The sequence below is a fragment of the Protomyctophum bolini genome, assembly GCF_963924005.1.
Source record: "Protomyctophum bolini genome assembly, chromosome: 7".
NCBI classification, from domain to species: domain Eukaryota; kingdom Metazoa; phylum Chordata; class Actinopteri; order Myctophiformes; family Myctophidae; genus Protomyctophum; species Protomyctophum bolini.
This window is the reverse complement of record NC_137868.1, coordinates 32,714,067-32,727,161: the sequence shown is the minus strand read 5'-3', so window position 1 is coordinate 32,727,161 and position 13,095 is coordinate 32,714,067. Positions and strand designations below refer to the sequence as shown.

Here is a 13,095-nt window from a genome sequence, read left to right as displayed (position 1 = left end):
CTCTGCAGCTGAACTGGAGTTTGTCCAGATTGTCATCATCATCGTGGTGATGACGGTGATGGTGGTGGTGATCATCTGCCTCCTGAACCACTACAAGCTCTCCACATGGTCCTTCATCACCAGACAGAGCCAGGCCCGCCGGCACGACCACACCCTGCAACAGGTCAGAGGAACAGCATGCCAAGTTGTGTGTGGCTGTGTGCGGGTCCGTGTGCACGCGCACGCGCGCGCGCGCGTGTGTGTGTGCGTGTGTGTGTGTGTGTGTGTGTGTGTGTGTGTGTGTTCGAGTGTATGAGACAGAAGCCTGATTTATACTTGGTTGCACATCGTGTCGTGCGCCAAAAATACTTTGGGTATGCGACACTGGCACGCATCTAAGTATAAATTCCAGACAGAGAGACACAGAGAGGATCCCGTGGTAATACTAGCAGTGCCTCTCTTCCACGTCTCCGGAACGGGGAGGGCATAGTTAACTACTTTGCATCTGCCGGGGCTCCGTTGAGCACAATCAGTGCTTTTTAACAGAGCCAGTGTCCCTGCATGCTGCCCCAGTTAGGAGCCTCAGCTGCCTCCAGTCTGCAGGTGAACTATAAGGCGCTGAGGTGCAGCACTATAGCTCCTGTGTAGACTGTAGTGTAGAGCCACACTCTACCGCCAGCCAGCCCTTGATGTTTAATTCACCGCACCGATGTGTCTAGACAGCTGGCTGCTCTGCCCCCGTGCAAACATGACGACACACGGGACACGTACGCACACACACACACACACACACTCCTATACACCAGTAAGACGCCTGAGGGCGAGAAGCGATCCTCATCCGCCTCGTTAGCGGTAGACTGCTGGCATGGGGGGTCAGATCAACGTGGAATGAATTCTAAGGAGCGTGTCTTGAGTGTACAGGGTTTGATGAGGTCAGATCAACATAATTGGAATGTCAGAACAGATCAGCTCCATACAGTATATGGAGATCTAAGGGTGGCAGCGGGGACATTCTCTTGAGTGTACAGGGTTTGATGAGGGCCGGGCCTTAATTTTCGGCCTGTTGAGAACTCTAGTTTTCGCCGGCTGCCGGGGGGCGTGGCTGCACTAATAACTTTGGGGCCCGTCTAGAGTTTGAAATTTGAATGGACAGATATAAGTCAAAATACATCAAAGAGGAAGGATGGATGGGGAAGGATCAACATATGCAATGTCAGAACAGGTTCTGACATATATCAATATATGGAGATCGAAGGGTTTGAGGTCAGATCAGTTGCTGGCCAATATTGATGACATCAGGAATCTCCATATATGGGCTTAACTGAGACAGCAGGTCTCATCTACGACATCTTCAGGGTCTCCACATCTCCATCCCTGATGATGTCACATGATGTCACGAGACCTGCTGCCCGACACACGGGAAATAGTTAACTGCGACCTTTGGTCTCAATAACATAAACTCTCATGCACTGGCATACACACGGCGAGTGTGTATATGCCAGTGTGTAACGAGAGTTCCGCACAGCACAACCCGTTTTTGAGGGGCCTTCTATAAACAGCTTTTGTCCCCACACGTCTCAAGATTTGCCATTGACAATGAACGGAGAAATGATGTCAGAATTCTGCTAAATATGACGTCAATTCTTACTGAATTCTAATGACAATGTATGTATGAACATAATCATGGCGTAAAATAGTCACTATGCCTATTTGCTCAGACTCTATGACGTAAAATTCTCCGGCGTTCATTGTCAACGGAAATTTTATGTTTGTGTAGGACGGAAATCTACACTAATAGCTGAATATAGGAGGGGCTAGCGCCCATAAAAAAAAAATATATATATATATATATATATATATATATACACAGGTACAGGGCTTTAAGAAACGTAGGCGGTCTTATACCGGTCAAATGCCGCACAGTGTAAGCAGGAAGCGACTCTGCGTAGACATGGTAACGCCCCACCTGCCTCTGATTGGCCTACCGACAGACACTGCCCGTCTTGCCTGTCCTCCGAGATGCAAGGGTACTCCGTGGTGGGAAATAATTCCAAGAGAATGACAACATGCGACAGTAACTTGTAACTTTCATTTTTGTAGAAGAGGCAAACTAATATTGTTTGTTTGCTTTGATTGAATAATTGATTGAACACGTATGTACTATGATTTGATTTGGCTGTGTTCTAAATTAAAGTGTTAGTGTTGATTATTGTGTATTAATCTAATTATAGTAAACTAATATTATTATACTAAAAAAAGATAAAGATCAAGGTATCATCATCATCATCATCATACTATAATCATACTATCATCATCATCATCATCATCATCATCATACTACATACATACACTAAAAGGGGGGCCAGATTTAGGTTCCATTTGGGGACCAGATTTAGGTTCCATTTGTGGCCCCCACACTATAGAAAGGGGGCCAGATTTAGGTTCCATTTGTGGTCCCCACACTAGAAAGGGGGCCAGATTTAGGTTTCATTTGTGGTCCCCACACTAGAAAGGGGGCCAGATTTAGGTTTCATTTGTGGTCCCCACACTATAGAAAGGGGGCCAGATTTAGGTTTCATTTGTGGTCCCCACACTATAGAAAGGGGGCCAGATTTAGGTTTCATTTGTGGTCCCCACACTATAGAAAGGGGGCCAGATTTAGGTTTCATTTGTGGTCCCCACACTATAGAAAGGGGGCCAGATTTAGGTTAACCCATTTGTGGCCCCCACACTATAGAAAGGGGGCCAGATTTAGGTTCCATTTGTGGTCCCCACACTATAGAAAGGGGGCCAGATTTAGGTTTCATTTGTGGTCCCCACACTATAGAAAGGGGGCCAGATTTAGGTTTCATTTGTGGTCCCCACACTATAGAAAGGGGGCCAGATTTAGGTTAACCCATTTGTGGCCCCCACACTATAGAAAGGGGGCCAGATTTAGGTTCCATTTGTGGTCCCCACACTATAGAAAGGGGGCCAGATTTAGGTTCGAAGCGGCAAGCTTTCCCCAGAACTTATGTTTCATCTCTCACTTCCTAGTTAAGATTTTTGTTTTCGTCTGCACTCTGCAGTCTCTATGTTTTGGATAAGAGTGTGCCCGTTCTCTTTGTTGTTGCAGTCTGACTTTTAGATTCCATGAAATGCAGGGCCAGTTTAATCCTCCATAAAATGCTGAAGCAGTTGGCATTTATATTTTTCAGGCAAAAATGTTCAAGGCTTTTTACTTTTTTGCTTGGCGAAAACAGAAGATCTAAGAACTCACACCACTTTGCATTGCTACACTACACGTTGTGAGCTTGTAGATTGTACGCCATGCGATGCCATTGCAGGGCAAGGTGTAAAATAGGGCTGTGTGAAGTGGTTAATGTGTCGTATCCACTGTTGCATGTGTTTCTGCTGTGCATCCAAGCATAAAGCTCACTCTGGTGGCTGTGCTGTTCTCTCCTGTGTCACTCTGCAGGACGGCTGCTTGTGGCCTTCGGATGGCGGCTCCCGGCAAGGTGCCTCTGAGGTAAGACTGCTAGCACTGACCCCTGTCACAGTCTCTGTCTGGCTGGGGGAGGGGGGGTGGAAGGAAGAACCTATGTTCCATTGGATGCAATGTATTTATTATTTAGTCACAAGCTCTTGTTAATTATTTTCATTTTATTTATAAAACCTTCACACTTCACCACTTGCTTTCACTTTAATATATATATATATATTAATAATAATCTAAAATTGCAAAAATTGCTGCAAGTGATCTTGTAGGTCGGCTGTTTTTGCTACTTTAGTCAGTGACTGTGTGACGTATTAGGAGAAAAAACACCTAAAAAGTTGAAGTATGGAGTTAAACCTGTCTGTCTGTCTGTCTGTCTGTCTGTCGGAGACACCTGAACCCTGTCACGTTGTCTTCCTGTCCCAGACACTGTCTGAGCCACAGAGAGAAGGGAGAGAGACAGAGAGAAGGGAGAGAGACAGAGAGAAGGGAGAGAGACAGAGAGAAGGGAGAGAGACAGAGAGAAGGGAGAGAGACAGAGAGAAGGGAGAGAGACAGAGAGAAGCGATGTGGCAACGTGGCACAGCCCTGAGAGACCTAGAAAAAGACAGGGCGAGACAGACAGACCCAGAGATGGAGAGAGAGAGTGTGGGTGGCAGAGAGATGCAGTGGGGGGGGTCTTTTTGCTTGAGGGGGGATGCTTTTTGGTGCGTCATTAATCACCAACACCTCCCCTGACACTGTCTAGACAGCCGTCTGAGAGCTGCCCCGCTCTGCTCTAGTCTCTCTCCTCTGCCCCCTTTCTCTCTGTGTGTGTCTGTGTGCTGTTTATTTTTCCGTCTGTCATGCTCCCTAGTCATGTCAGTAGGGGCCGCCTATTAGAGCCACAGTCGCTAATTGAAATCATTTTCCTCCGATAATGGTTGGCTGCAACAGAAGTGCGTTGAAAACTAGAACAGTCTTAGAAGGAAACATTAACTGTGGCTTCAGAATGTAGAATGACGACAAGTATGATGGGGTAAAATGGACTCGATAAACGGCGTTTAATATTAAAATAGTATTAAATGCAATGTCTGGGTGCAGACAAGAAGCAGTGCTTTGAAATGTCCTTACCACTTTGGATTACAGCTCCCTTTTAGCATAATTGCAGTGTAATTAGCGAGTAACAAATCTGTAGCAAAATTTGAAATGCTGGTGCTGCCAGCAGGCCCATCCTTCCTCAATCCTCATTGTCACACGACATATCGACTGGTTTAATTGTGGCACAGAAAACGACCATTGGCATAGGTCACTGCAACATCAGTTCTGGTGCTGCCTCGTCCGTTTCTGTACAATAACCGATCACTGATATGTTGTGGTTGTGCCACAGTAATGACTCAAATGTATACTTTATATATATTTTATTTCCCATATGGGATCAATATTATGCACACCTTTTGTGTGTCATTGCAAGGCATTTCACTAGTCGAGTATAGTTAAGGCATCCTTAATATTACGTTTTTCATTCAACCAAATATATGACATGACATATACCTGTATATGTTATAAAATATAACCCATTATTGTTGCTTCCTTCCAGGCTTCCACTACCTTCCATATCACTCTTTCTCTATGTTCTCTCTCTCTCCCTCTCACTTTATAAAAGGTCTATTCTGATGTGTTAATGTTTGCACCTGTCTCTGCAGGTGTTGTACGCTCCGCAGGCCAGAGAGCGATTCACAGCGCCCTCTTTCATGCAGAGAGATCGCTTCAGCCGCTTCCAGCCCACCTACCCGTACCTGCAGCACCAGATTGACCTGCCGCCCACCATCTCGCTGTCGGACGGAGAGGAGCCCCCTCCCTACCAGGGCCCCTGCACGCTGCAGCTCCGCGACCCCGAGCAGCAGATGGAGCTCAACCGCGAGTCGGTGCGGGCCCCGCCCAACCGGACCATCTACGACAGTGACTTGATCGACATGGGGGGCGGCGGGGGTGTCGGGGGCATGGCGGGCGTGGGCGGAGGCGGAGGCCCGCGGCCGCCCAGCAGTAACTCGGGCATCAGTGCGGCGAACTCGAGCAGTCACGGACGCATGGAAGGACCCCCGCCTGCGTACAGCGAGGTGATGGGACACTACCCCGGAGCTGCGTTCTTTCTACACCAGCACAGCAATAACCAGAGGGCGGGGCCGGGCGGGCAGGGCAGTAGGACGATCCAGCAGCATAGCCAATCAGAAAGCACAATAGTACCTGCCAAGGCCAAGGACGGCCAACCGGATGACCTGGTGTGAGAAACGACGGGAGGGGCTGAGCAGCTGTTGAAACTTGGAGTATGACGTCTCCTGCTCCTCGCCCCTTTTTTCAGTGACCACCAGTAAGGAATGGTCACTCTTTCTTTCGCTCTCTCTCGCTCTCTCTCTCTCTCTCTCTCTCTCTCTCTCACCTGTCTTCTCTCCACACTCCCATGCACAACTAAATATCAACCTTAGCTACAACGAAACGGAAGAAAAAAAGGAAAGAGAGGAACCAAACATTGAAAATGATTTCTTCTTTGTTTTTCCTGTTTTCTTTTTATTATGATTACTTAAAATAGCTAGCACTGCTGGGGGCGAGACGTATGCACTGCGTGAGGAGGGCTTTTTTCAGCTTTCTAGCTATCTTTTTTTTTATTTTATATTTACTTCATATAAAAAATATATATAATACTAGCACAGATTGAAATGACACACTTGTTTGTTGTTGCGTTTTTGTTCTCGCCCCGCCGGGATGGCACTGTCCCTGGGACTGAGGATGTTCCTTTTTTGTTTGTTTTTGGACCGGGATCTGTGCACAAGCTACAACTGAGAATGGACAACTATAGAACACAACAAACAGACTCACACAATCCAAATCTTAGTGCCAAGGTTCAGGAGGAAGTGACTCAACAACTCTTTAACATTCAAAACAAAACGACACACACACACACACACACACACACACACACACACACACACACACACACACACACACACAAAGAAAAGTTATCTAAAAGTTGCACTATCTATTTGTTGTAAAAGAGAAGAGGGAAGCAATGCTCTACGTATGTGATGATGAGAATGATGACGATGTGTGTTTTTCTTGTTTTTGTTTCTTTGTTGTTGTTTTTTTGTCCTTTCACGAATGGACTGACTGACTGAACTTTGGCTCCAAAGTTGTTTCAACAGTTGGGAGCAAATAGTATTATAAGCTTATGTCCTTCCTTCTTTTTTTTTTCTTTTTTCGGAACCGCAAGAAATACTCGTACCCAGCCTACAATATCCCTGTCTGCTTACACCACAGGCACAGTGAGACTTAGTAAGAGAATTACTTCTACCCTTTCACATCCATGTACACTTTATCCCTGCAGGAAAACAAAACATCTGCTTTGTAACTAAACCACTGGATGGATGAACCATGTTCCTCTGATGGAGGATGGCCTTCCCAACGAGACTGTCCACCTGTAGAAGGAACAAACAACTGCCTGATAAATTGTTTGCCAGTTGGTCAAGCTGAACATGAGTTTAACACAGCCTTGAATGAACATGTTTAGGCAACCACGAAAGCATATTCCTAACCCTCAACGACTAAACTATGTGTATGTGGTTTAAGTTGAAAGTCAAAAGAAATGTATCTCCAGAGCAGGTGAGGAAAAACATGCGTCTGTCCATCCAGCAGCCTAGTTTCAGCAGGTCCTTCTATGTGAGCGTCCATCTGTCCCCACTCTTCCTACTGTCCTTCAAGAACCTCTCCATCGACACATGCACAGTGCATTCTGCCAACTGTCACTCAAACAACCAAACTAAAAATCCATCGCCATGACAACGAAGGAAGTTATAAATATATATATAATATATATATCGAAAAACCGAGCTCTCAACTTTCTGTCTTCACGTTCTTAAAGCCACAAAGCCCATGACAAAGTGAAGAATCCTGTCTGCCACCAGAGTAATCAGGTTTAATGAAACTGTCTGTGGTCGAAGTCAAGGGCTATGGGAGGGTCCTTTTTGTAAAACCTTTTTAAAAAATAGAAAACCTAGCCTTTTTCTCTGCTCATCGTTGCCTTCTCCTCCGCTCTTGTGCTTCTCTGTCTCCCTCTCTCTCTCTCTCTCTCTCTCTCTCTCTGGCTCTCTCTCTCTCTGTCTTTCTCTTCCTCTCTTGTTAACATTCGAAGCCAATGCCCCAAGCTTCCTAATGGTGTTTACGAGCTGTTTGTCATCCCTCATTCCATCCCTCCACCCATGTGCAGAAAAAGTGTGTTCAAAAAGTCCGCTGAGCCCTTTAAAAGTAGAGACTGGAGTGGAGCCCTTGTTTGGCGATGTGCGAGTGCAGTCTTTTTGTGTGTGTGCGCGTGTGTGTGTGTGTGTGTGTGTGTGTGCGCGCGTGTCTATCAGACCCTTTGCCAAACACAGAAAAGCTCTTAGTGTTCCTGCAGGAACGTGTGCATAGCTGCCTGGATCTTGGAACACATCACACTATGTTTGTATTTATAATGAACATATCATCGGATACATCTTAATATTGAAGATAACATTTGTGGGGAGCCTCTGTTTAAACAGCCAGATATAGATACAGATATCAGTGGTTACAACTGTAAGTATAATTCCTATTGAAACGTTCATCCAAAAAGAACATGCCAAATGAATGTGTGTGTCAGCTACTGCATGAGGCCTTGAATCCCCTTTTATATGCTAGCTAAAATGGAAGACTTTGACATGTTGAATTCTATGTGTGTCACACATCAACGTTGGTGCAAAGATCAGGCTTCCTGTAACTGCTACTAATATAGTAACTGACTTAAGAGTGTTCAAACATCACCTTGTTGAAGAAAAGAAACTTGTCAGTGTTAACTCTGATTCTCAGTTAAATCAATACTCCCAATTGTCCTGTTTTGGCACTGATGAATTGTCTGTGCAGCTTGTTTAGACTTGATTTCATAGAGGCTCAAAACACTTCTATTTTCTTATCAGTGTCTATAGGTCGGTCTGTCTGTAAGCATGTATGTACTGTATGAATGTGTGTGACTGTGACTATGTGTGTATGTTGTGTATGTGTGTGTCTACATTGCTGCTGCTATCGCTGCTGCTGCTACTATTGTTGCTACTGCTGCTGCTTGCGTCCTCAGTCCACCTTCCTTCTGTCTATCCCCTCATCAAACACATAAAGTGATGGATAGATGCATAAAAAGATTCTAGTGTCTCCAGTCAAAAGCTTAAGTTTTGGGTTAGTGAATTACAGTTATGTTATGTTAGCTAGTTTTTTAATGCCAGTATCGTTTTAAAGTGGTTCCAAGTCAGGCCCATGAAGTCAAAATCAAAAATAGTTTTGCCTCGTTATGCATTTATGTTAAAAACTCATATTCCACTGTCGGCGACTAATTGCCATAAAGTTATCCTACATGTACCCAATACTTAAGATTTTGACTGTATGTTAAAAAAAAGAAAAGACAAAACCCTGCTCTTCTGTATTGGCTTTCTCCCCTGCTTCTTCTCTTCCTTCTTCCCTTCTGTTTTCTTGGCTTGTTCTGTCTGCGCGGTCATAGCTTGTAAATGGAGGATATTAAGATGAACTTCATGTTTTCTACGAGGAGGTTTGCATGTTACTATTATGTGAGTAAATAAGGTGCCTAATGTTCATGTTTGAGCAGACCACACCTCTGTCAAATTATTGTTTGGAATCCTTCCGGTTAGTTAATCTGAGATTGACTGAGGGAGTCTGAGGATGGAATCTATTCTAAAACATATGTCCAAAAAACTAAACAAAACTAAATAGATGAATAACATTGGCCCATAGAGACCCCCTATAACTTGGTGATCCTTATCCTTTTTGTGGACCAGTAGACAAAATTGATTGCATACTTTACACAGCTACGTGCTTTCAAGAAAAGTGGGTCAAGTCCATAAAAGGTATAAACTCTTGTAGCGCTGAGTATAGACCTTGTCAGTGAAATTGTGTTGCTAGGGAACAGCTTGGGTCCACCCTTATTTCCTGTCAGCTACTGATATTCACAAACTTTGCAACAGGAAATAAACTTGAATCCATTTAGAATGTTTATGTTGTCAAGTGTGAAAAGGTCTTCCTGGAGAAAACAGGATCATGGATCAATTCAAGGTCAAGAGAAGGTCAGGCTCTGGACTAAATATTGTACAGGTTAGTCCTGTGTGGTCCACTGTTATTAAATTCCCAGAATCTCAACTCAACCTTGTAATTTGGGCACCTCGTGTAAACAAAGGTATTGTCGGTTACTCTGAGCACTTGCTTGCGTCCAACGGGATGTATTGATTTACAGACTGTCTGGGCACACTTTAGCGGACAGCCGCGGACAGAAGAAGCTGTCTTTTACGTAATTTCCGAGTGTTTAGACAGCTGGTGGATGGAAAAGAAGCTCCACCCCCGCGGCTGACTGCCGCGGAGGAGAGCGTTTCCGGGAATCTGTCCATCGCGTCAGTCAGCTGCGGGGGTGGAGCTTCTTTTCCATCCACCAGCTGTCTAAAAACTCGGAAATGACGTTAAAAGACAGCTTCTTCTGTCCGCTAAAGTGTGTCCAGACGGACAGTTTGCATGTTTTCCAACAGTCTGATTGGTTCCATTGTGCCAGACAAGAGCAATCACTCCCAGAGCTGAAACTGAACCCATTTCAAACAGTAATTTGACCCATGTGTGGAGCAGACATAGGAACCCACTTGCACTCAAAAGCTCCCACCTTCGTTGTGCCTCACTTCCAACGGTGCTTTTTTCAGTAGTCTGTCTTTCTTTATGTTTGTTTGTAAGGTGCTGTATATAACTTGAATATATTATGCACATATCCTACCCAATGGGTAGAAACCACAAAAAATGTTGTGAATAATGTAATATAATGTATAGACAATATAAGAATTTTAAGAAGGCAGCATCAACTTTGTAAATGCCTACAGTACATATGTGCTTTGTCTTTCTTTTTTTTTAAATGATAAAACATGGTTTGCAAAGTATGCTTAGAAATATGGTTGCAAAACAAATACAAATTACTACATATAATATTTTCCTATAAATAACAGTCTTGTCTTGATAAGGATGAAATAACCTCTGGATTAAGGAAGCGGTTATTATAATGATGACTTGTTTATTCTGTTTCTCATCTAAGAACAACTGCACAGTGCTTGTCATCACTTGGTTCAATGGTCAGTTGTATCGACTATAATTTACCACAATCAACTAATGACTAAAATGATGTTTCATACACATAATTTACAAATGTCTTGACACAATTTAAACTGGGGATATTTTTCAACAAGCTTCTCAGTTTAAACACTTTAACTTGATTTCTAAGTCAGTGAACAAATGGTAATCAGAATAGTACTGGGATAACCATTTACATGACTATTGCCAGTTCCTATTTTGGAAAGCTGAATCAATATTTGTTAGTCTTATGATATTTCATTTTCAACTATACTTATTTTGTATATCTGCCAAAATATATTACTCATAATTCATCAACAGTAAAGTAATTGATTTGCAGTAAAAAAAAATATTGAGCTTGTTCGTCATCGCTATAGATCTGGCTAGAGGTTTTGCAGTTTGATTGTGTCAGTCAACATTTCAACAATGGTGACGGAGGAACTTTTGATGATATGAGAGAATGTGAATCACAGGCAATGTATTTCCAAGAGGTTTCTAAATAGGAAGTCTGACGTATCAAAAGAAAGTGGTCATTCCTTTTTTTCCCCTAAGATTGGGAAAAGTGCACCATCATCAAAAAGCTAAATGAGTGGAGCTGAATGATGAATAATGTTGTTTAACAAACTTGTCATTTTAACTTTTCTCCTTTTAAAAAAAAATAATATTTTGTTTTTTTGTTTTATACATTACAATGTTATATGTGGCACAGTATATTGGAACAAAAGTCATGTTTAATCTGCAGTCATTTATTTACAGTATGTACTGAAAAATAACTCCACTGTACAATAACCGCAGAGCATGTTCATTCTTATCTATAGACTATGTACATAGCAACGCGCCATTTTCTTCAAAGCACCAAATAAGTGGCAGTTGTGTAGTTTTTATTTGGAGAGATCTCTATTGTAATGGCTGGAGCGCCACTGGCTCTTGATATGCTTAATTTATACACCGTCGCACAACAGTCATGTGCCAAAAATAGCAGATGCATTATTGACTTGTAGATCTGCTATTTTTGGATTGTGCTTCTGTCGTATGACGAAGTATAAATCGGCGTTATTCTTTTTAGACATTCTTATGTTTCCTGCACTAGCTTGAAGAACTAATTTGGGCTCAGACTGAATTATTTTGTTTGTTTTGGTTTTTTCTTCAGCGTGCTACTTCTTTCCACAAGTCTGTACTCAACTGCTGACAAACAAGTAGCTGTTTTTATTGTTCCAGATTTTAATAATAACAATGATAATGTCTCAACAGTTTGGTATTCTCTCTGTCTTGACAGTTACCACAGGACTGCTTCCATCATGGATTGTTTTGTAACATTGGTTTGCTTTATTTACAAAAAGAATCCTTCTGGTCCCACTCACCCCCACCTGCCCTGCACCCCCTCTGTGTTGAAATATATACTGTATGACTGTACACATATAATACAGTACATATTGAAATATATGACTGTATACATAACATACATATACAGTATATATTATGGAAACACACAGAGGTAAAATTGTTCTGTATTTTTGCCTCTTTGTTTATTTAAGCAATTGTGATGTAATAGGTTTTAGGCCTAAGGTCTGTTATTGCAATACTTTTACAGAAAAGAAGAAGAAAAAAAATCAAAAAATTGTTGCTCTAAGTGCTGTTGTAGTCAAAGATTTGATGCTTGTACTTATGCTGTGGTCAAACTGCAGCGTAATGAATAAAACTTTAAAAGTGATTACTTTGGTGTTTAGTTTTTCTTGTGTTTTAGGTATTCATTTGTGTCTGATATTATTTTGTAATGTGGTGGATCACACTAGGCCAGTGGTTTTCAATCAGTGGTCCGGGGACCACCAGTGGGCCTTGAGGGGGTTCCAGGTGGTCCCCAAATTAGTTGGTAACCAAATCGACCCTGATTAGATCTTCAACTCTTGAGAGTATAAGAGCTCATTTTACACTCTCGAGAGTTACATTTTTGTTCAACATCTGCATTACTTAATTTACATTTTACACTCTGAAGAGTTACATTTTTGTTAAACATCTGCATTACTTAATTTACAATACACAATTAGGGAATGTAGAAGAATTGTTATTTCGATCAACGTTTTGCCTGTTATCTCCTAATGCAGTGATACTCAACCTCAGGCCCGCGGGCCACATCAGGCCCGCGGGACCATTATGACTGGCCCACCAATGAAAATCTAAAAAAAAGAAGAAAAAAAAATCTGGAAAATTAAATAAAAATAAATAAATCTGAATGAAGTTATCTTATTTTACATTATTATAAGTAATACTATTAGAGTTGTACTATTACTCGAACGAAAATAAAAGCTTGGGGGGGGGGGGGAGATGCAATGCAAATGAAAGACATATACTGTGTATCCCTATTCCCTGACATAATTTTATAGCTAAACGGACAGAATTCTATTTAATAGTTGGAAATGGAAATGGAAATTGCGGAAATTGTAATTGCGGAAATGGTGGAAATGGAAATTGCAGAAATTGTGGAAATGCGGAAA

General features: G+C 42.5%; 1 protein-coding gene across 2 annotated transcripts in view; it reads left to right on the top strand.

Annotated features, from left to right (window-relative positions):
* Positions 1-12,314, top strand: part of LOC308318984 (low-density lipoprotein receptor class A domain-containing protein 4-like) — a 144,398-nt gene extending 132,084 nt beyond the window's left edge. For both annotated transcript variants that reach the window (XM_080768741.1, XM_080768742.1), the window contains 3 exons: positions 9-163; positions 3,437-3,487; positions 5,140-12,314. In XM_080768741.1, the coding sequence (XP_080624867.1) occupies positions 9-163; positions 3,437-3,487; positions 5,140-5,721 (788 nt within the window). In that variant the 3' untranslated portion in view covers positions 5,722-12,314. The remainder of the gene's footprint in view (positions 1-8; positions 164-3,436; positions 3,488-5,139) is intronic.
* The last annotated feature ends 781 nt before the right edge of the window (positions 12,315-13,095 follow it).